We start from the raw sequence: 22,438 nt of genomic DNA on the forward strand, positions 1-22,438 counted from the left end.
AGCTGGGACATAGTTTTTGTGGGTAAGATCAAGAGCAGCATCCTTCTGATTTAAATTTTTCATGGTTTTTTTTGTCTTGTCTGACTTATTGGGGACTTTCAGGGGAGTGCTAAGATGAAAGACGTTTCAGAAGATGAAAGACTTTAGATAGAGAGACACCGATTGCGATACTTGGCTCGTGTTTTGTTTTCTCTTTGCGCAGTAAAAATGAGATGCTGGGGAGCAGGGACCTGCTCAGCCAGTGGCTTTGGGGAGTCTACGGGAGATTCAGAAAACGATTACCTGACGTGGGCAGGGATTCAGTGCATTCATTGTAGTACTGACAGTTCAGCAGTGGGCCGGCTGGGAGAAAATGCATGTCTTTGAGGTGAGATCAAGGGGAGCCACGCTGTGGGTTACAATTTTCTCCCACAGTGGAGCCACAGTTGAACTGTGATGTAGATCAGTGGCTTTCACACTGGGTTTTTGCTGCAGTTGAAGAAACGGGCAGGGGGAGGAATGGGAAAAGCTGTTTCCAAATCACAGGGAGAGCCAGGGACGTGGTGTGCAGCTCCCAGCCTGGGAGCCAGCTCTGGCTTTTTAGGCACCAACCCTGAAGAACACACCTCCACGGCTGCTGATTTCTGGGCCTCCTGCACCTTTTTAAGCTGTGCCTCCATGTGGGCTCGTGCTGAGTGGGGGCTGTCTGTCCCCTCGCTCCACAGGGTGGGTTTTCCCAGCAGAAGGGAACAAAAGGAAAGGGCTGTCAGTGGTTTCAGAGTCCTCGTGGTCTGATAGATGATACCAGCGGGTTGATTGTTCCTTCTAACACTTCTGCTTAATGAAGACAGGATTTTTTTTTTTTAAAGATATTTAATAAGATATTTTTTCAAATCAGTACAAAAATTTTAAATACAAAATTATTTGCTTTTGACGTATCTCATATATTCTGGGAACATACAAATAGTCACCAATGCCTGGTAAACTGTCCGTCTGTTCCTGCCACCGTTCCATAAAATTTCTGAGATAAAGCACCACGTTATATCACTGGAGTCCTTAGTCAGTGTTAGACTCCATTAAACTCTGCATTTAAATAATGGTAATGCCAGTTAAATCCAATCTTAGTTCTGCATGAGAAATCTAGTTCATTTTTGAATCAAAAGCGGTAGCGTTAGCTAAAGACATTGAAGAAGTGATGAGTATTTAACTCATTCAACTAGCGTAACAGTGTGTGATGTGCAGCACTGTACAGGGAACCGCAGGGAAGTGGGAACCACACTGCCCTTTGGAAACAAATACTTTTGAGGCAAGATTAGCACCATTGATGAACAGACAGCTCTTGCAGAGAAGTTGCTCTCCTCACATACAGAAAAGATCAAGGTCTGCAGGTTCTCCTTGACAATTAGTAACATATAAATAAGGATCGGAAATCAGCTTTTCTATAACATGAAGTTCTCGGATAAATTTGTGTGATTAGTGTTGCTGGTAAAGTTGTTGGTCGATCTCAAGCAACAAATTAGTTAATTAGCAAACAGAGCTGCTTTTGCTTTGCTTAGTCATTGAAGAGTGAACGGATTTAACTTGTGCTGAGTGGCAGAATTAGGTGTCTCTTCTGACAAGCCAAGCAGACACAGGTTCTTAGCACGAGCACAGAAATCCCAGTGAATTTATACCGCCCTCATGTATGGCCCCGTGTGGGCCAAAATGCGTCAGGCACATGGCACAGAGCAAAGGGCAGCCCTGCATTTCTGCCTTGGATCTACCTCATCTGCCTCAGCCGTGCAACTGCAGATAGAGGCTCTGCGAATTGCCAGGGCAGCTGGAGGGGAACTCAGTGTCTGCTGGAGTCAGGGGCAGCCTTCTGGGTCTAGTGACTGCTGGAGAAGGCTTGTGGGGAACAGTTACACCATCAGTACTCCTTTTCTATCCTAAGTTGTTCAGGAAAAAAACTATACCTGCAGGAATATTTTACGTGGGGGGAAAAGAAATAAAGGTCTCCGGCTAAGAGAACCTTTGCTTGTCAGGCAGACCTGCTGTCAAAAAAACCCCCCAAACCCCCTACCCAAACAAATAAAAAGCCACTCCATATAATTTGAGACTGACCTACTCTGGTTTAAGTTACTGGTTTTTGTCTCGTAACTATGATCGGTGCAACAGTCAAATATGTGACAGGAGTGAGTGACGTACACTGATCTGAACCTTGGTACTGAATTACTGTGAATGAAATGAAGTAAAGCATGGCGGCATCACAGAAATATATAATGTACAGCTAATATGTCCCCCTTGGGTGCAAAACAACTGTTTATGAACCTGATATGCATCTTTAGATATATTCACCACACCTTTTTTTTTTTTATAACTAGCTGTGCATAATGTTAAACTTCGTTTGTTTTTTTTTGTACAAGATGGTCCAAAATGGTCATAAAATGCATCTTTCACGGTATAAAAGTTTGAAGCAGAGAAGAAAGGTTTTGATTTTGTGTGTCTGGTGTTTGTTTTACATGGGATACAATAAATATCCTGAAAAAGATGAATGAACGTACTGCCCAGCGTAGAGTCCTGCCGCCTGCTCAGAGGGCATCTGAACGTAAACCTTGTCTCCGTGCTTCAGCTGGACAACAGCGCTGCCAGAAGCCTGGTCCAGGAAGCCCTTCTTGTACTCGTCATAGGTGTACATCAGCGGCTCGTTGTTCTTGAACAACGCCACCCAGACGCTGGCCCCTTTACAGTGGACGTGGTAGGCGAAGTAGTAGACGCCAGGGATCTCGCAGGTGAAGATCCCCGTCTGGGGGTTGTAGTTCTGCCGGCCGTTGTAGAGGAGCTTGTCAAACTTCACGGGCACCCCGACCCGGGGGAAGGGGGTGAGCAGCTCCGCCGTGAACGCCGGCATCTCGTAGACGATGCCACCGGCCTTGCCCTTTTTGCCCATGTAGCCGTAGGGGGGCTTGACGCCCTCTATCCCCGGCCCCACCTCGGGCAGGTACTGTCCCACGGCCGGTGGGGTGGGTGGGATTATCATAGGGGGACCGGGGGGGCCGGGGGGGCCGGGCGGCCCCTGGAGTCCCGGCTGACCGGGGGGACCAAGTGCCCCAGGCTTCCCTGGGGGTCCCTGCAGCCCCGCGGCGCCGGGTTTGCCCACGCCGGGGAAGCCGGGGGGGCCGGGCAGGCCGGGCTCACCCTTTGCCCCTGGCAGCCCCGGGGGACCAATGGGACCGCTGGGTCCTGCGATGCCCGGGATGCCCGAGGGGCCCTGGAGGCCCTGGGCACCGGGGAGCCCCGGCTCGCCTTTTGGTCCCACGAGCCCCGGGACGCCCGGCAGCCCCGGCAAGCCTTTGTGGCCGGCTTCCCCCTTGGGCCCTGTGGGGCCCGGCAGCCCCCGCAGCCCGGGTGCCCCCACTTCTCCAGGAAAGCCTGGCTTTCCTGGGAACCCTTGCAGGCCTGGCTCACCCTTGGGGCCGACCGGGCCCGGCGGCCCCACGGCGCCGCCTTCTCCTTTGGGTCCCGGGAAGCCGGCGGCCCCTGGGGGGCCCATGATGCCCGGCAGGCCTGGCTGGCCGGGCTCCCCTGGTGGCCCCCCTATGCCAGGCGGCCCCGCGTGCCCCTTCTCCCCCTTTGGCCCCAGGGGCCCGGGCAGGCCTCCCACACCACGCTCACCCTTGGGCCCGGGAAAGCCTGGCTTCCCGACCCCGGGGAGGCCAGGGGGCCCGGGCAGGCCTGGCAAGCCTTGCTCCCCTTTGCCACCCGGGAAGCCCGGCTGGCCAGGGACGCCGTCCTGGCCGGGTTTGCCCACGCCGGGCACACCGGGAGGGCCCTGGATCCCGGGGACCCCCGGGGGTCCCTGTAGCCCCAGCTCTCCTGGGGGCCCGGGTTTGCCCAGGGGTCCCTGCGGGCCGGGGAAGCCGACCATGCCCGGTTTGCCGACCCCCGGCAGCCCCACGGGGCCAGGGGGGCCAGGCAGCCCAGGTGGACCCTTCAACCCCGGCAAACCCGGGATCCCAACGCCCTTCTCCCCTTTTGGCCCTGGGATCCCGGGGGCTCCTGGGGGCCCCTTCATCCCGGGCTCGCCCTTGGGGCCCGGCTGCCCCTGCAGCCCTGGAGCACCCGCCTTCCCTATGCCGGGAAGCCCGTGAGGCCCTGGCGGTCCTTGCGGGCCGGGTATCCCCATGGGCCCAACCTCCCCCTTCGGCCCCATCTCCCCTCTTGGCCCCGGGGGCCCCATCACCCCTGGTTTCCCCGGCATCCCTGGCAAACCCGGCTTCCCAATTCCTGGATATCCTTGTGGGCCCGGTTTTCCTTTGGCTCCCGGCACACCATGACCTGGTAATCCTGGTGGCCCTGGTGGCCCTCTTGGTCCAGGCTCACCAGGGGGACCTTGTTCGCCCCTCAGACTGCGCACGGGCATTTCTGGGTCAGGGAGAAATGAAAGAGAAAAAAAGGGGAGGGAGAGAGACAAAAAGTGACTGCAGTTGCACTCTTTGAGAAACACAAAGGCTGTTTTGGATTGAATGTGCTTTTTATGATGCTTCTCTTAGTTCTGTGGCGGGCAGGGAGGCAGAGCTAGCCAGCAAGCTACAGGTTGATGTTTGGAAAGAGGGTGTTTCTACTGTTTTGCATACTCCAATCTTGTGTACATGTTTCTGTTCCCATAAAATAATTTTTTTTCATCATATTTGCTTTTTTTCTTTTTTTACCATGTAAAAGCTATTTGCACTTTGCTAGTGTTTTCTACCTATGTGATCCTAAGCAGGGAAATCTGCTTTTTGTCCCATGTTGCTGTAGACTAAGCTACTTTTAAGGGGTTTTGTCCTATGTTGCTGTAGACTAAGCTACTTTTAAGGGTTTTGCAGGTCACAGAAGCTGCTCTGTGCTCTCGTGCTGTAGGAGTAGTTCTGGCATAAAAATGCTTTTGCTGGAGGGGCTTACACCAGCAAGATAAGTTAAAAAAGATTGTATTGGAAGTCTGTACTGCATATGTGTGTATGGCAGGGCTTTGGTTTCCATTCAGATAGTACTGGAAACCTACGGCCTTACCCAGTGTTGCTAAGCTCCTACAGGTTTTTGGCGTAGCCACGTCTAGTTCTGTGTTTTTATTCTCCAAACCCACGTTTTTGTGTATGTGACCACTTAACGTTACAGGTCAGGGTGAGGGAGTTGCTGTGTGGGAGTGGTTGTGCTGGGGTTGGTTACTTTCCAAGCTGCAGGCTTTTTGTGTTAAATGTAAAGTCTGCTTTTCTCTGGCTTTAAGATGGATAAAGAAGTGAGAGGTTTGGGGTAAAGGGAGAGATGAGGTTTCAGTGCAAGAGAATTAACTGTTCTGCGGGAGGCAGAAACCCTCCCTCTGTACATGTTGTGTTTTATGCACGTAGAAAACTGCCTTTGCTCACAAGATAGGCTGGTTTTACTACAGCCAATTGTGCTGGTTCAGACACTCCAAAAATAGGCCCTGAAATCTCCCATTTCCTCGTGAAGCCAGTGGAGGCTGTGGTTACACTGAACACTCAACAAGACAAAGAGTTAACCAGCTTGTCTGAAGTGGCACAGACACTCGCTGTCCTCACAAGGATTTTATGACACTGGGTGTTTCTGGTTGCCCTTTGTATTTTGGACGTTTTTTTGTTGTTTTTTAAAATATCCTAATATTGTCCAAACTTCCTTTACTGAATACTGAAAGTGCTAGTACATGCGGGCTCGTGCAGTAGTGCCCTGTACCTCCAGTGCCTCCGTTATGCCCATAAACAACCTACACAAAGAGGCCTGTGGAGTCAGAAGAGCAATTCTATGTTTCTGTCTGCAAACCTCTAAATCACAGGGTCTGGACAAATGCAGACAAAGCCATAATATTCCTGTAAGTTCAAATCTTGGGGCTCTTAGTTCTTATTTCATGCTTAGTCTTTGCAGTGAGAGCGGGAGCACCTCCAGGCAGGCCCCTGGGCCCTCATTTGGAAGGTTTTCTGCAGGCAGGTGGGATTGCGAGGTTTCTCTTAGCCTGGAACAGGCACTCAAACCAACCTGGGGCCAGCCCCGGGTGCTGGAGGCTTATCACAGGCTGCTCGGGGGCTGTGCTGCTGCCTGCAGGATGACTCTGGCCTTGCTCTGGTGACCCTGAGCTGCCCCACGGCTCCTGGGAGCCCCTTCTGTCCCACTCCCTGGGGTACCTGGGTGCCATGCCCAGCCTGCAGCAGCCCACTCCCCATCTCCAGTGCCCCCACCCCAGGCACACAGTGCTGTGGGGCACCCGGCAGGGCTGTGCAGAGGGTGGCGAGGGACGTGCCAGCCTACCTTTCTCTTTCTTGGGAGCCATGTCCTTGCCGAGCAGAGGCATCTGCGGCACCTCCTTCATGTACTGAGGCAGGTGGGGGTACTCCTTCCCGTACTGCATGTGGGGCACCTCCTTGCCCATGTGCTGCATCGGGATGCCTTCTTTGCCCAGCGGCATGTGAGGTACTTGTTGTCCAAGGGGTTGGTACTGGGGCATCTGGGGTGGCAGCTGCTTGATCCCATAGTAGACACCGCCTTGAGCAGACCTCACCAGCTCTAGGTAGATGGTGACAGCCACTGCCAGCAGCTGCATAGGGAAGAGCAGCCCGGCCATCACCTGCGAAAAACACAACAAAACCCACAGTTGGCAGAAAACTGATTTTTCGTGTCGTCTGTTTCCCGTCAGGGCTGACCTGCTCTCATCTTCTGTAGCAAACTGGACATAAACCTCTGCAAGCTGGCTCTGGTTTGCGCACTGCCCTGGAGCACACCCTGCAGCAGGTCTGTGCCTGGTTTACTGGAGGCTCTTACTTAAACAGTGCTATTAGAGCAAATGCCCTTATATATCTATATACCTGAAAGGAGGGTGCAGAGAGGGGGGATGAGTCTCTTGAGCCAAGGAACCAGCACCAGGCCAAGAGGGAATGGCCTCAAGCTGCACCAGGGCAGGGTCAGACTGGTTCTTAGAAAGTATTTCTTTGCAGAAGGGGTTGTTGGGTGTTGGAATGGGCTGCCCAGGGCAGGGGGGGAGTCCCCATCCCTGGAGGGGTTGAAGAGTCGGGTTGACCCAGCGTTGAGGAATCTGGTGGAGTTGGGAACGGTCAGGGTGAGGTTCATGGTTGGGCTGGAGGAGCTTCAAGGTCTCCTCCAACCGAGATGATTCTGTGATGTGCATTTAGTTTTATACTACCCCGCACACCCCAGGTGGTTCCCTCTGTGGTTTCTCTGTAGGGGAACCCACTCCCTCCCATCCCCAAGCTGCAGTTACCCACTTTCTCACTTGACACAAGGTTTGGGGAGCTCTGCTGCAAGCACCAGCACAGGGGGAGAGCAGTAAGGGGCATGTGGGGATTTCTTTAAACACTTTCAGCCCAAGGAAGCTAAATTACCCCTTCTGCTGTGCTTTCCATAGCAACAAAATATCAGTTTCTGCAGCTTAGATCTGTGCCCAAGATTGTGCCCTGTGGCTGCAGAGCCCAGAGGCTCTCCATTTCTATTGCAGCTCCTTGCCAGCTCTCCTCCTTAAACTGAGCTCTGATCCTCTCAGCCTTCGCCCAGAACTGGGCCATCTAGGGGCTGTCTGGGCCATCACTGTTTCCATGCAGGATGGGCCAACCCAAGCCTTTCTCTGGGGATATTAAACTATTTTCTAAAGGTCTCTCCAGCTGCAGACCCTGTCCCCTCCCCAGGCAGCCCATCCCAGCACCTCAACAGGCCTGCTAACAGAACAGAATTATTTTTTTTTTTTTCTCCTTCCTTATCAAAATATAAGCTTGGGACTTCTTGTCCCATCTGCTGTTGGCTTTCTTTTCTGCAGTAAGGGCATTACTTGTAGGTGAACAGCAAATCAGGGATTGCAAACTCCTTAAACAAGCGCAAATTTGGGGGCAGCCTGAGGCTTACCTCAGTGTTTGCAGTCTGTCCCACAGCCAAGCCCAGCAGGCAAGTCCTGCTCTTTTCAAATGCACATGGAAATTGCCAGGCCTGATGGCTGTTCCCCATCCTTGCTTTTCCACCACACAAAGATGCTTTGCACCCAAGCTGGGCACCAGGAAAAGCCCCACCACACACTCCTCCTGACTCACTCCCAGAAGCTGCTGGGCCATGGGTTTGGCTCAAGCACTGGGTGGGCTGGCACAGACCATCCCAGAGAAACAGCTTCTCTCGCTGCTCGGTGCTGTGGTGAAGGTTACTGACCAGGTGGTAACACTGGGTGTCGTTTAATTTTTACGTTTTACTCCTGCTCAAAGTTCTCCATTCACTTTGTGTTAGTGAAGAACCTGGAGAAATGCATTCTGCTCTTTTAAAACATTTCTCCTTAATTGTGTTCTATGCGATGTAATCTCGCAATGGAAATCAGTGTATCATCGTTACTGAAGGTGTAAGTGGAGGCTATATCAAAATTGTGTAGGTAAAACAACCAGCAGAAGGTTAGTATTTTCAATAATGATCCTAAATAGACAAATGAACTAGAGAAAAGACGGAACTATGTGTTAACAGCAAAACAAACCATTTAAGAAAATGAAATATTAGTGAATAAACACTAGATGGAGCATATGTTGCACAGCTGAGATTCTACAGTCACTTTCTCTCCCAGGAATTTAAGGTCTTGGAGGTAATCAGCTGCCATGTGGCAAAGAAAACCAGAGCCAAGATGTACAGGAGTTTCTAAGTGTAGCTAAAGCCCAAGCACAGTCACTCATCCTTGTTCAGCAAAGCATTTCAGCAAACGCTTCAGCTCCAGAGAGCTGAAGGTGGCTTTTAGCCCAAAGCTGTCGGCTTTGCTGGGAGCTACAGGATTCGGGCCTCGGGACAGGGCATTTCTGCTTAAAGCTCAGTGGCACTGGCCTGCGAGGACAGGCTGTGTGTGAGCAGTTACCTTGGCTCAGCTGGGACAGAGTGATGACTAAGCAACCTGCTGCAGCTTCACCTGGTCACACAGACCTGAGCCACCTTTTTTTTTTGGGGGGGGGGGGGGGGGGGGGGTGGTGGTGGTGTCGTGGTGTATCCCCACTCTTGCCTCTGTTGGCCTTTCTGTACCATCACGAGTGAGTAGCTGCAGCTTTGGCTCTCTGTAGCCAAGTAGAGTAACACCTGCCTCAGTTTGCAGGGAAAATCCCAGCTACTGGAGAATTTGCAGCATTTTGTGCATCTCTCCCAAATGAAAAGCGTTGCCTCTGTGAAGAAAGAAATGAGTGAAACCTTGGTTTTTGTTGGTTTTTTTTAAATCAGAAGACATTGGGTGATTCAGGACTGTTGTTGAAACCTACAAGTATGAAGGACAGGGTGGATTTTGACAAATGACATGATTAAATTAACTTCTTGGCTACTCTGTTATTCTGGTGGCCAGTTTTTTGGGGTTTGTTTTTTTAAAAAGATAACTTCAGTGGAATAAGTGGAGAGGGAAATAGGTAAAATTCCTTTGGATGTGATTTTTCTCCTTGTTTTTATTATGAAACATGGGCTTTGTGTGCGAGTGGGAGCTATTTGAAATAATTGAAAGAAATTTCCTACGGGGAGGCACCAGCCTGCCCGCAGCTCAGGATGAACTCAACCTCCTGCTGCTTGTGCCGAGCTGCCTCGGCACTGCCAGGTGTCACGCAATGCACCTGGTGTTTAACAGGCCTGACCGCGCAGCACACGAGAGGTTCTTGTGTGCGCGTGTGGAAATTTTGAGGGAGATCAGGCAAGACTTCTAGAGATAGGAAGGCTCCAGAAAGAGAGGTGATCTCACTACATCTGTGTTTCCTTTAGTGTTTTTTGACTCATCATAACCATAACAGTGTGGCCCGGGAATGACAAATTGCTTCTCATCTATTGATTTTGGCTGGGGCTGGTGCCTGTGACCAGCTGAGGTGGAAGGTGGGGGTTTATTTACTGTACAACCTCAGGCTACATGGGACTTGGCTGACATCTTTGTGGGAGGAGGTCAGAGCCTCCCTAGTGGCCTTGTGAGCTGTCTGGGTCTTGGGATCTGCCACAGGTACCTGGGAAGTGGCCTGCGTTTGGCGCCAGCCATACGTCTTGAATCTCCCTCTGCTCCCAAAGGAATGAGGGATCAGACAAAATTAGTCTTGATGAGAAATGTGGTAGAGTCGTGTGTGCGACTGCTACTGCTCACTGTCTCCTGGCAGTGGGTCCAGCAGGATTATCGCTGTCAGACACCATCACTATAAGACAAGCCTCCCCTACAGCGTGAGGGGTGCCTGGGATAGTTGTTCAGTGCTTCAGCTCACTGCCTCTCTCATCCCACTCAGCTTCTCTAAAAAGTTATTTATGTACTGAGAGAGAGAAGTTGAAGGTCTTTCTTTCAGTTTGTTTCTGAATGCCAGTTCTTGTTATTTGAAGACCTTGCCAGGAAGCCACTAGCATCTTTAAATGCCTAAAAGCTATTGAAAATCTTCTTCTTGGTTTTTAAAATGGACAGGTCCCCCAGGGTTTATGAACAGCAAACGGAGATTGTCCCAGCCGTGGTAGGACTTAAGAAAAATACCAGAGTGAGGAGGAGAAAAATCTGTGCTGAAAATGCAGCCAAAGTGTAAGACTTCCCACCCCCTTCACCCAAGTCCCAGCAATTCAGGGATCATCTCCAAACACATTCGTGTAATCTGATCTGACATCCTTTCAAAGGTGTCTGTCAACAGAGAGTAAAATGGCTTTGGAATGGGATTTTCCGCTGTTTCTGTCAGAAAGCAATGGGAATGTGTCTACATATTTATGGCAGGTAAATCAGGCCATGCGTGCACCTTTAGGGAAGCCAAAGGCTTGGAGAAAGCAAAGTTTTGCCATAACTGTTTGAATGTCTGAAGGAAGATGGAGAAGCAGCTGTGCCTTCACAGCATGTGACGTGTCATTTTGCACCAGTCCTTCAGATTAAGACACAATAAACGTTTTGCTTGACCTAGGGTGAGGCAAGCCACTTGAGGGCAAAGGAACATTATCCTAAACCACAGTGTTCAGCTGCTGGTGTGTGAACGCGTGTGGTTGGCTCTGCGGGTGAGAGTCACTCCCTGAAAAAACACATTTTCACAGGCAAAGCCCAAGTGAGAACATTTCTCAATCATCTCTTTGGTGGAGCTGTTCTCCTGAGAAAACTAGAAAGGACCTTCCTCTGGCTATTTGCGTTTGTCAGGAGAAACTGAAGACAAAACAAAATGTACCAGCAGTCGTAATTCTTAAATTGGTGTGAAGAAATAATGGCTGGTTTAGCCTAATTGTGTAAAGAATGTATGGAAAGAGTGATGCCTGTCCACGTGGGACTTGGAATCATAGGTGGTCTTGCAGAGAGTGGAAGCAAGCCCTTGAGTTACTGGTTCTTACAGGGAAGTGGTTGCTGTGGAAATAATTTTGGGGTTAGCTGAAATTTACCCACGTCTCAGAACATCTGAGATACTTGCCCAGAGACTAGCCCCGTGGGCTTTATTTACCACACGTTGCTTCGGAACTGCTTTATTTTCCGAAGAGGCACAAGGCATGAGTAGATCTCAGTGACCTGAACATTTCTGCCTGGGGGTCCCTTCCATGGGGGTTGCTGAAGCGGCAGGGACCCATTCCCCACTGCACTGAGGGGACAGACTGGCTAGCACTCAGGTTTCCACATGGAAAATGACTGCTGCAACACTCGCAGAATAAAACCCCTGGTGACTCTGGAGATTTTGTGCCTGGAAGAGGGCTACTTAAAAATATTTGAGGTCAAAAGCTAAATTCCCTGGGATGTTTCTGACTCGAGATTAAAAGTGGTTAAGAACATGGCTACTTTTGGAGTACCCTTGATAACTGATGGCATTACCAAGTGCCTACGATGGTGTATCCAGGGATGGCTCTGCTCCTGGGGACGGGAGAGTCCAATCCCATGAGAACATCGTAAACCTCACTGAAGTCTCTCTTTGTCCCATAGAGACATGCAGGCACAGCATAATGCCATGGAAGTGACAAATAAGGTGTTCCCATGTGCGAGGAGGGACAGCGCAGTGTTGCAGGGAGCTGGTGGGTTAGATGCACTGTAGCCCCCTGGGAGGGGTTCCCTGGCTTCCCCCCAGCTTGCAGGCATTGGTACGTGGCAGCTCATGCAGAGTCAAACAAAGGCTTGTAAGAGAAAGCCGCAGTCTTCATAAGGCGATAATCAATTTTTTTCTGTTGTCATTTTTAGTGTTACTTTGGTAACAAACAACCTGTACTGTTCCTGTCTTGTACAGTATGGTTCCTGTCAACCACTGGGTTATTTGTGCAAGCGTGAGCACACCCCACCCCTATACATATTTTTGTTAAAGACCTTATCACCTGAAAAGTATCAGATTAATCCCTGGGCATATATTTCTTTTTGGCATATATAAATTAATTCTGTTAGTCAACTACCCTTCTTCAAAGCAATTTTAACACAAAATGAGAAGAGCAGCTATCAAGGCCTTAGTTCCTGTAGTTGCTCAGCACCAGTGAATAGTTAGGGTGACTTCAAGGTGGGGTTGTCTTTAGATGTGAAAGGTCAAGCAGATGCTGGTTGTCATTCTCAGCAACAGTGCTGTCTGTTGTTGTTGATGTGTAGGTGACTTGAGCAGTGATCTTTCCAATACGTTGTTCACAGTTTTCAAAACTGAACTATTTCAAAACTTAAGCTAAGATTAATTTGTGGATCATTCAACTCTTTAGAGGACAAACTTGTCAGTCAGTGAGTACTTTCTGAAGAGATCTGAGGATACCCTATACTACACAGAGACTGAATTTTAGTGGGAACTTGTATTTTCAGGGGCAGGAAAAAACAACAACCTTCTGCTTGCCAAATAATTTTGTACTTGCTCAGAGCTTAGGGTGCCATTTAATACACACATTACTGCTTGAATATAAAGCACTCTTCTGCCTTTCTGTGCCAAACAAGGTTTTATGTCATTTGGGCAGATGTTTTTGAATTTACAATCAAACTAATTAAACTCAGTTTGGGGGGTTTCTTTTTGAAAGTTCTGTCATACTCCACATAAAAAACAGGGAGCGAGGGCAACCAAATACAACTTGGCACAGGTTTCCTTTGAAAGCCAGCTGGCTTCATAACACTAATGAAGACAAGCTATGCTGATTTAATCTTATATTCGGCAGTAAAGAGCAGGAGGGCAGTAAGGGAGAGCACAGCCCTGTGCGAGGACTCTGCCATACCGTTGGCAGGGGACAGCTGCTCTGTGCCTGACTTTAGCCCCAGTAGGTTTGGGGTCCTGCATCACTTTAATGGTGCCTACAGCTTCACTGAAGGCTGTATCTGTTTCTTAAGTAGGCAGTTTACCTTGCTAAAGGGTCTACAAGGGCCTGTGCATTCCGTGGGGAGGAAAGTAGGATTTATGGTAAATGTAATCCTGCCTTCTTGCCTCTTGTGAAACTCTCCCACACAGATCAGGTTTATTTTCTTATTTATTTTCCCTCCCTCCTCTTCACTGTCCCCTCCAAGGAAACAAAGTAGTGTGTTGAGTGTCTGTGTTCAGTTTATATTACCAAGAAACAGCTATTGTTCCGTATGTTAAAAATAAATTAAATCATATTTTGCTCAAGGTCTAACAACTGTGTCTGATTATCATGTGGTATTTACTAAATCTAAGACAGTCATAACAAGGATTGTCATAATAAACATTTTAAAATGCACACATGCATAAACCTGCTGCTAATGGAGAATATTCAACATGTGGCAGATGCCTTTTTTTTTTTTTTAAATTCAAAATGGTGCTTACAGTTGCGTTCCTAGAAAAGTGTGAAAACATCTAAATAAATGGCTTCATCTTAAAAACTGATAACCATCTATAAGCTATCTTTGGCTTCAGTGGTAATTATATGGCCTTTTCTTGCAGTGCCTATTGCAAGAAATATATAACGTTTATCCATTTCCAAAGACAAAGCAATATCCTATATAATGCTTATATAATCTATAGTCTATATAATATTTATCCATTTCCAAAGACAAAGCAACTGCCTCTGCTCCAATCTGTTTGCAAATACATTTGTGCATGTGCTCAGTCAGCTTGCTGTATGGAAATAGCGCGCTTAGACCTCCCCTGTTTCTTCCTTCCAAATGGTGGGTATTTGCACGTGTGCCTTTATCTACATATATATGAAAGTGCCGTTTGTGTGCAGGTATATATGTGTGCATGTATGTGAAAACACATATCCTGGGACTGGAAGCAGCCAGGATGAGAAGGAGAAAGCAGGCCATGCAGACATAATTATGTTGCCTTTAGTCTTCTCCCCATGCCCAATCTCCATGGGCCCAGGTAGGCAGCTCCATCTCTGTGCAAATCTGGGCAGGATTAGACTGCTGCCTCCATACCCCCTGACTGCCAGGCACAGGCCTCTGCCGATTCAACAGCAACACATGAAGCTCATGATTTATGATGGTATTTAGATGCCTGGCGCTAGTAATTGATTTCCAGGGTAGTTAAGTCTCTTGCATGTCTCTGAGGCTCTTGCATGCCTCTGAGGATCTGGCCCAGAAGCTGTTTGCTGGAAAATGCCTGAAAGCTCCTTGCAGTCAGAGGGCAGGGAGCCGTGGCGAGGCTGGGCACCACTAGCCGGGTGACCACAGTCCACGGGGATGCAGCTGTCTCGCGTAGTGGCGTGTGCTTGTTTGCACAAATCGTTGTCTGACCTCAGGGTGGGGAGGAAGGACCAACGTGGGGGAATGTTTTCAGAAAAGCATGCGACTTTAATTATGGGTTTAGGATTAATTATAGGTAGGATTTAGCAAATACCTGCTTTTGAATAAGTTTTCCTGTTCTCTGCCATACAGCATGCGCTTGAATCCTCTGCCTAATGCTCTCTTCTGGGCAGTTTGCCTACAGTCTTGGTGGTGGGCAGCTTTGATAGAGGCTCTTAAACAACTGCCACTAGCTCCCCATTCAGCAATCAACAGCACGAGGCCTATTAAACCCGGACCTGGTAACGTGGAACACACGAAGTGATCAAAGCCTAGAGCTGCCTCCCCGCTTATCGGCACGTCATCGCTCTCCTGGTTCCCAGCCCGGGACTGGCAGCCGATGTGTCCGAGCACAGGCTGTTTGTTCAACGTGGGAACTGAACTGAGGGCTCCTTCTCTGAAGCAGTGGGGCTACCGGGCGCTGCAGCAGGAGCTCCCCATGAGGCAGGGACACTGACACCATCCAAGGAATTTGTCTTATCAGATGTAATGGGTTTATGGTACACAGCCCGCTGGCAATGAGGCTGATTTTCATGGAAATTTTTAGAGTCAACGGACCATCTCCTGGGGGCGTTAGTTTGGGGATTGTTCTGGCAAAAATGTTTCACATCTACTGCCAATCCCCTACCCCAAAAATTGATGCAAAGACAAACAACCGGAGATGCGCTTCAGACTGAAGTGCTTGATCCAGCAGGCTGAACCTTGAGGTGTTGATAATGAATTATGGTGATTACTGGTTGCAAACCAGTGTGGACAGGCAACTACAGGCTTTCTTTGGAAACCTCTCAGCTGCTATTCATCGCTCTTGGCCTTGCTCTGCCCTGAGATAGGTTGTGCTGGCTGCATGCAGTAGAAGCCTCCCAAAGTTTCATGGTATAATTGTTTGCATGTTGTTATGGTACAATGGTTTGTGAAGTGTATCACAGCATTTTACTATTTTAATCCAAAGCAGTGTCTCTAGCAGTGCTGCCATGAATTATACTCACTGGTAGAAGTGTAAAAAGTTTCCATTTCGCTACCTCTTGGTTCAGACAGCTACGGTGTTGTGAACAAGCCACACACTAGCAGTTGGCTCTAAATGACAAGCCAATGATCTCCTCAGTTCAGTGGTAATCAGTGAGATACTCAATTTTATCAGATGTATGGGAGTAGACAAAAGTGAGGTAAGATTACTCTCTCTGTGGCAATTAATAAAATCCAATGTATCCTGAATCTTTGCCAAATACTCGCAAGTGGCAGAGAGTCTTACTCTGAAGGATATCCACCAGTTTACTGCTCAGAGAACTAATAGTTCCTCCTTTGATTAAACGAGGTATTATACTAAAAGCAGAAAAAATAAAATATGTTCTTTGTGAAGGTGTGTTGAGTCCTAAAAGAGACACAAAAGATCAACTCAGGCTATATATATTTTATTCTAATACAGCCTGGCTTAGGGGTTTCTTTTACGTGTCTGGGAAAACTACTTAGAGGGAGAGCATTGTGTGAATTAGCAGATCTCACTACCTTTAGGAAAGCTTAGATGTGCATGCAAAAATCCCATTCATTAAAATCAGCCAAACACAAATAGGTGCTAGAGTACGTGTTTTTCTTAAACCCTTCCCAAGAATTGGCAACAGAAAGGAAAAGCCTGATTATAAAAGTGCTCTTGGTAGTGACAATGACTGATTGATACAGATGTCACAGGGAAGATAATCTTTTTATTAGATGAAACATTATGTAAAGCAGTACAGGTGTCTGCAGATGTAATACTTGTGTAGGCTTGACTTTTCAGACTAGCTAAACTACGCTTGGTGCCACACCTGAGGAGATGAGGGGAAAGTGGGCAGAAACTGCTCTTGCTCTTCTCTTGATCCTGAGGCTGTAGCAAGTGCCATTTCAGTCACTGATGCCTCTTGAGGGCTGACTTGTCTTGCATGGCCTGTGGGCCACCTGCAGGTACCCTGCCATGGTGTGATGTCCTGCCATGCCACTGCCACTGTCACTGTATCTTCATTTGGGGGGTAAAAAGGCTTCTCTGTGTCCTAGGTAGATAGAGCCCACCCATGGCTCTGGGAGAGGCAGGTGTCTGCCAGGCTCCTGGCATCTCTGGGGTGCCTAAGGCAGGCAGGAGGGCTGGCTCTTCAGAAAGGGGTAACTCTTTATATAAAAAAATGGGTAAGCCTTTTTATTACAAGTGATGAAGCAGGGACTTCTCTGAGGTTCAGAACTATACTTCTCCTCTTCTCTCCTATCTCTGTGCACATACTGATTAAAGTGCTCTACCGTGATCTAGATGAGAGCCATTTAACCTCTAACAAGGCATCAAGATCATGAAATCCCATTAAGAAAAAGAGTCTAATTCTGGGTGCACTGGTTCTTGGTAGTTGAAGTCTTGGTTACAGAGAAACTTTTATTTCATGTGCCCCTTTGCAGTGGTCATACTCTATAGCCTTTGCAGCTTGGACTGTGTTTAACAGTCCTGGGAGTTCTTGAACTATAAAGCAAGAAATTTGTGTGGGACTCTCAAGTACTTGGCCTGATCTTAATTTGAAACAATTTATTGTTCTCCATGACTCCTGTTGCAGTCCTGTGGCCTTATGCATTGCCTTCTTGCCATAAAATTTGCTTGATTGTCTCTTTCTGAAACTGGCACAGCGTAGCATTTCTGTTCCTTTTCTCGCTTTGATGGTGTACAAAATGTGTTTTCTTGGCTCTTGCCCTCATGCCGCTTCATGACTTTTTTTTTTTCTTTTAAATAAAAGCAAGAGGCTTTGGAGGCTCTATTTCAGAGATTAATTGTTACCACTTACAATATTTCCATTCCCTGTGCTTTGCTGAGCCTGTTGAGAGGAAGAGCGGCTTCTCTCTCCCTTATTTTTATTTGCTGTGTTCTAACTTTGCAGCTCCTCAGAACCCCAATGTCCCAGTCCAAGGGAGATATGAAAACAATAACAAATGTCTGTAAAATATTTTTCTTGAAAAAGCCTCCTGTCTCTCAGACAATTTTTGTTGGAAGGTTACTTGCCATTAAAAAGGTTCCTGCGCTTTGTATACTTTTCCCACCTTTTCTCAAACAGTGGAAGAAATGATCTTGCTTTTGAAGGTTAAACATACTAGACTACTCCATCCAGACAGAAATCAGGAGGATGTTTTAAAATTATTTAGCAAGTTATTTTCCTGTTTTATTATGAAATATTGCAGCTATTATCATAATTGTTAGGATGTGCTCATCTTAGTCATGACCTGACACTGTTCCATTAGCAAAACTCAGGCAGATATTATCTCCTATTTCCTAAATGGGTAGATTTTAATTTTTATGCTTGATAAAGACCAAGATGACCATAACCACAACTAAACACTCATTCGGTTAAAATTATTTCAAAACTCCTCGGCTTTTAGTTTGTATAAAAGGCCCTTTTGTTCTCTGGGTCATATCTATGGTTGGACATGAAGTTGGAAGTTGCTAGATGGGGGACAGTGGGTTTACCCATGTACATCTCTTCATAATCTGACACTTGGGTGCAATCTCCACCAAAAACTCTAGTGTACTCCCCTACACTGCCACCATGACTGAACTGCACACATACATCCCTGTGCCATGCCAGATAGATCTGCCCATACAGGCCTTCTGTCTTTCCCTCTTGTGCAGCAGATAAGAAATGCTTCTTATTCGAGTGTACTTCAACACATAACCACTTGACTAGTCAATGGGCAGAGAGACAAAGACTGAAATAACTGTTACTTCTTAACAAGTGTAACATGTACAGGCCTACAGAGATGCCACTCTCTTCCCATTATACAAAGATAAGGGTACCATGACACCACCAAAAAACCTTCCAACTTGAGTTCTAAAATACTCCCTGTATGTTTGATTCAGTGAATACTTACAGTAAATGTTTGCCATGTCTCTCAAAAGCACAGTAAAGAAAAAGAATACTTCTGGAACACACACATACACAAAAAAGACACACCCTCCCCCCCCTCCCCCCCATCCTGGATCTGTGAAAATATATAGTCATCTAAACCCCAAAGATGCCATGAGGCAAAATTAATTTCCTATATGCAATCCAGTGTGCTATGGTTTAAAGGACTTGAAATTACCGTATCTGTCACCTTGGAATAACCCAACGAAGGCCAAAGGAAAGAAAAGCCAAGTACTGAAGAGCAAATACTATTGCTCACTCAAGTCTCTCAACTCTACTCCAAGAGAAACAATATGAAATGTTCAGTGCAGGCATTTGGACTCATGATTGCTGGTAACTGTGAGACTCGCAGGCTCTAAAGCTCACCAGCAATCAGCTGTCCTGTCTGACTGTTGTAAGATGTCTGCAGCGGGAGCTGGCATTCGTGTTTCATCAGTACTGCAGCCAGGGTGAAGGACTCTGCCAGCGATGACAGGCTGACAAACCTGCTGCCATCCCACTGCTGAACTGGATCAAAGGGGGACACTAGCTTCCCTTCAGCTGCCTCCAGCACTCCGAGGCAGAGGTGGGGCTGGGACCACATGAGGAAATAGGACTGGAGGGGGAAATTAAAGCACTTCAGTCCCTAATCAAAATCCAAGTCCTGATCAGGGACTGATTAGCTGTTGCCTGAGCTGGCAGGCCCCTCAACTCCCAGCTGCTCGGTCCCAGTGTGCAAACCTTCCTTCAAGCAGGGCATGGACCTGAGGCTGCCTTTCCCTGCTGACACCTCCCAGGCTTTCAGCCAAAGTCTCTAGTGGCTTTCCCTGCTCCCCAGGCCTCCTCCGGTCTGCTGTGACCTGTGCCAGCCCCAAGCCGCCTCCCGGGAGCTGATGCCTGCAGCTGCTGGCTGGGGCACGCCTTGGAAATGCACTTCAGTGCCCTTTGCTAAAGGAAGAAATTAGACCCCTCTTCTATGGCCTGAGTAAGACTCTGCTCGAGCTGCTGAGGGCTGCTCTGAGTTTGAAAGAAAAATTTGGCACCTGCCTTCAAAAGAGGATGGTGAGCTATGAGCTGAGTGAAAGGCCTTGTTCCTGTGTACTCTGTTCACCAGAAGGCACTTAAACCCAGGACAGAGCTAGGATTTAGAATGAACTGCAGTCTTCATCTTTTCCTATTTGGCTGGCTTAGGCAGCTCCCCAAAGAGTGACTTCTGTGAATCCCTCTCTGAGGCACTTAACTCCCCTTACACACATGCACAGAGTCCAGGCACCTAATTCAGGCACATGCAATCCATTATGGGACCAGATGCGAACATCCCCTCATGGATTAGGATCTGAAAGGTTCTATATTCTGCATTGTCAATCACCTCAGGCCTCCTTTTCCCCTCCCCAGTCTTCCTTTTTTGTTTCAATATCTGGATTTTTTTTTAAGCAGATATGCATTGTTAAAAATTCTTCTTGTATCTCTGCAAAGTAGTAGTTAAGGCTTTTCCCAGGATGATGCAGTTAAGACAACTGTGACTAACTTCACAAAATCTGGTGTTAGAAAAATCAGTGCACTTAAATCATATTCTTCCTCACAAACTTTGTTCACCAGATTCTTACTGCTGAACATCAGAACCAAAGGTTCCTGGCTACCTACAAACCGTGACTTAACCGAACAAAAAATAAATCCACTTGACAGATATTTCTCTAGCAAGGAAAACGGAGCCTTGTTTCTCCTAACAGCAGAAGAGCTATCAGTAATGCTTACAGTGATTTTCTTTTGTTTGTTTGCTTTGTTTGACTGTGAGATGGGGCACCTACATTAACTCTAAGTTAATTTTGTGTGAGGTCAAGAAACCTGCTCAGATTTTCAGATGTGAGTAGAAATCACGTATTCTTAATAGAAATACTTCTAAAGTGCTTTGTGGAAGGCTTGTTTAACCATGCTGAGGAAAGAGATAATCTGGAGTACATAATTGTAGCCCACAGGCTCAGAGTTTGAGAGGGGTTTTTTTTTAGGTCTGATCTGAAAATTGTTGCAAAATTCTCAGAAAATTAAAGAATAAGGCTGATTAGATCCTGCAGAAATTATCTCCTTAAAGGACTGTGCTTGCAAGTTGTGCTAATAAAGTAATCCAGAGACTAATGTTTCCAAAAGATGTGTTTGTAGTTTTGTGAGCTCCAAAACCCTTGGAGGGATACTTTGGCAAGTACCAGCACTGGACTCAGAGTGCAGTTTAGGCTGTGTTTAGAGTAGGAACACTTTACTGCTAAATGAATACTAAATGGCAAAGCACTCCTTGCTGAGAAGCAGCCATACCAGCAACTCTGAGCCATGTACTGGGATAGTAAGCCCTGCCCATACACGCACGCCTAAGTATATGCACACAAATGAAACAGCAAGTAAGAATTAAACTGAAGAAATCAAAACCTCCCAGGTCAGCTTTGCTGGTATTACTGCATCTGTATGAGTAGCTTGTGGTGGCGTCTCTGTTTCATGCTGCTGGGACCCCAGAGCACAGAGGAAAAGGGTTAAGAGCAAAGGGGAACGTGTGAAGGAATTAACTGAGATACCAGAGATTTAGAAGCTCTCTGCTTGGGATTGAGGGGTCCTTCCATCTTCACTGATTTAAGCTTTAATAATAAATCAGCAGTGACTGTGCTGGGCAAAAACCTAAGAGTTTGTATAATCTGTGGGATTGTATGGCATCCACGTTTGCTCTCTCATTAGATATTATTTTCATTACCGGTTTTTGAAAGTAACATTACAGAAAGGGGAAGTAAGGCAAACTTACAAAGAGTTTTCATCTCTTCGTTTAAGGCATAGTGGGCAAAATGTACAAACTACTGCCACATGACAACGCCACTGCTTTTAAATGAAGATTTGGATGGATTAATTTCAAATAGTATTTATGGAAAAAAATTATCGCCCGCCTCTTTTTCTTTTCAACCTAAAAGGCAGCACTGGTTATCAAAATCACTGAGAAATTATAAAACCCCCAACTAGCTGTATTTAATTTTTTGGCAGTTTTGTTTCTTTTGCCTATTCAGGCTCTAGACTGGATTATCTTCTAATGCATGTACAAATCTCATAAATCAGCTTTGAGAACTGCTGTTAAATTCTAGCCATGCCTCTCCTCTTCCTGAATTACTTCTTATCCCTCTTATCTTTATGACTAATAACTATAGCTTGTTTTATCCTTGTACTTATACTTATTCCTCAAATGATGCAGTCTCTTAACAGTGGTCAGTTGAAAATTATTTACTTTTTTTGAAATTGTAATACTGATTACATGCCGTTAAGTCTTTGATTTGGGATGAAGGCCTCATCTTGATTAAATGTGACATCTGAACTGAACTTGTCTTCAAAGGACTAAGCCATGACAAGTCCAGAAGGGGAGAGATTTGTGTTTTCCTCTACTTGCAGTCATCAGTATATTGCGACAATACCAGTACAACACTGGGTGGCATTCCTGATGTAGTGGTAACAGTTAGGGAAGAGAAGGCAAACCTACTCATTTTTCATTTGGAAATGCAAAATTATTAACACAGTATTATTGAAGAATTTTCCTGGCTAGTTTTCCCTTGGCTGCCTCAGGCTAAAAATGACTGCTGAAGTTTAAATATTTTATGAATCCTCCTGACTATGACGGTCTAGTAATTCTCCTTGGGAGGATCTGTGACACAGATAAAATGCAGAAATCTGAACAGATGTGATGCAGTAGTGAGTGTAACTTTTGAGAAATTTGTGTCCCATCAGTTCCTGTGCATCAATTACACTGGTAAATTTATTTTTTAACGTGAAAAAGAGTATTTCCTAGAGTTCAGTAATTCAGGCCTCCACAAAAATGGAACATGATCTGGAACAGATTTTTCTCAAGTGACTCAATTAATTACTTCCATGTGAGAATTAGCAACATTAGAAGCTTGTGAAATTCAACAGTCGG

At 47.0% G+C, this 22,438-nt stretch overlaps 1 protein-coding gene across 2 annotated transcripts in view; it reads right to left on the minus strand.

Moving 5' to 3' along the window:
* Positions 1–572: 572 nt before the first annotated feature.
* Positions 573–22,438, minus strand: part of COL8A1 (collagen type VIII alpha 1 chain) — a 91,169-nt gene continuing 69,303 nt past the window's right edge. For both annotated transcript variants that reach the window (XM_074897954.1, XM_074897960.1), the window contains 2 exons: positions 6,259–6,574; positions 573–4,383 (listed from right to left, as the gene is read on the minus strand). In XM_074897954.1, the coding sequence (XP_074754055.1) occupies positions 2,477–4,383; positions 6,259–6,571 (2,220 nt within the window). In that variant the 5' untranslated portion in view covers positions 6,572–6,574 and the 3' untranslated portion in view covers positions 573–2,476. The remainder of the gene's footprint in view (positions 4,384–6,258; positions 6,575–22,438) is intronic.

The sequence above is a fragment of the Athene noctua genome, chromosome 1 (assembly GCF_965140245.1).
Source record: "Athene noctua chromosome 1, bAthNoc1.hap1.1, whole genome shotgun sequence".
Lineage (NCBI taxonomy): Eukaryota > Metazoa > Chordata > Aves > Strigiformes > Strigidae > Athene > Athene noctua.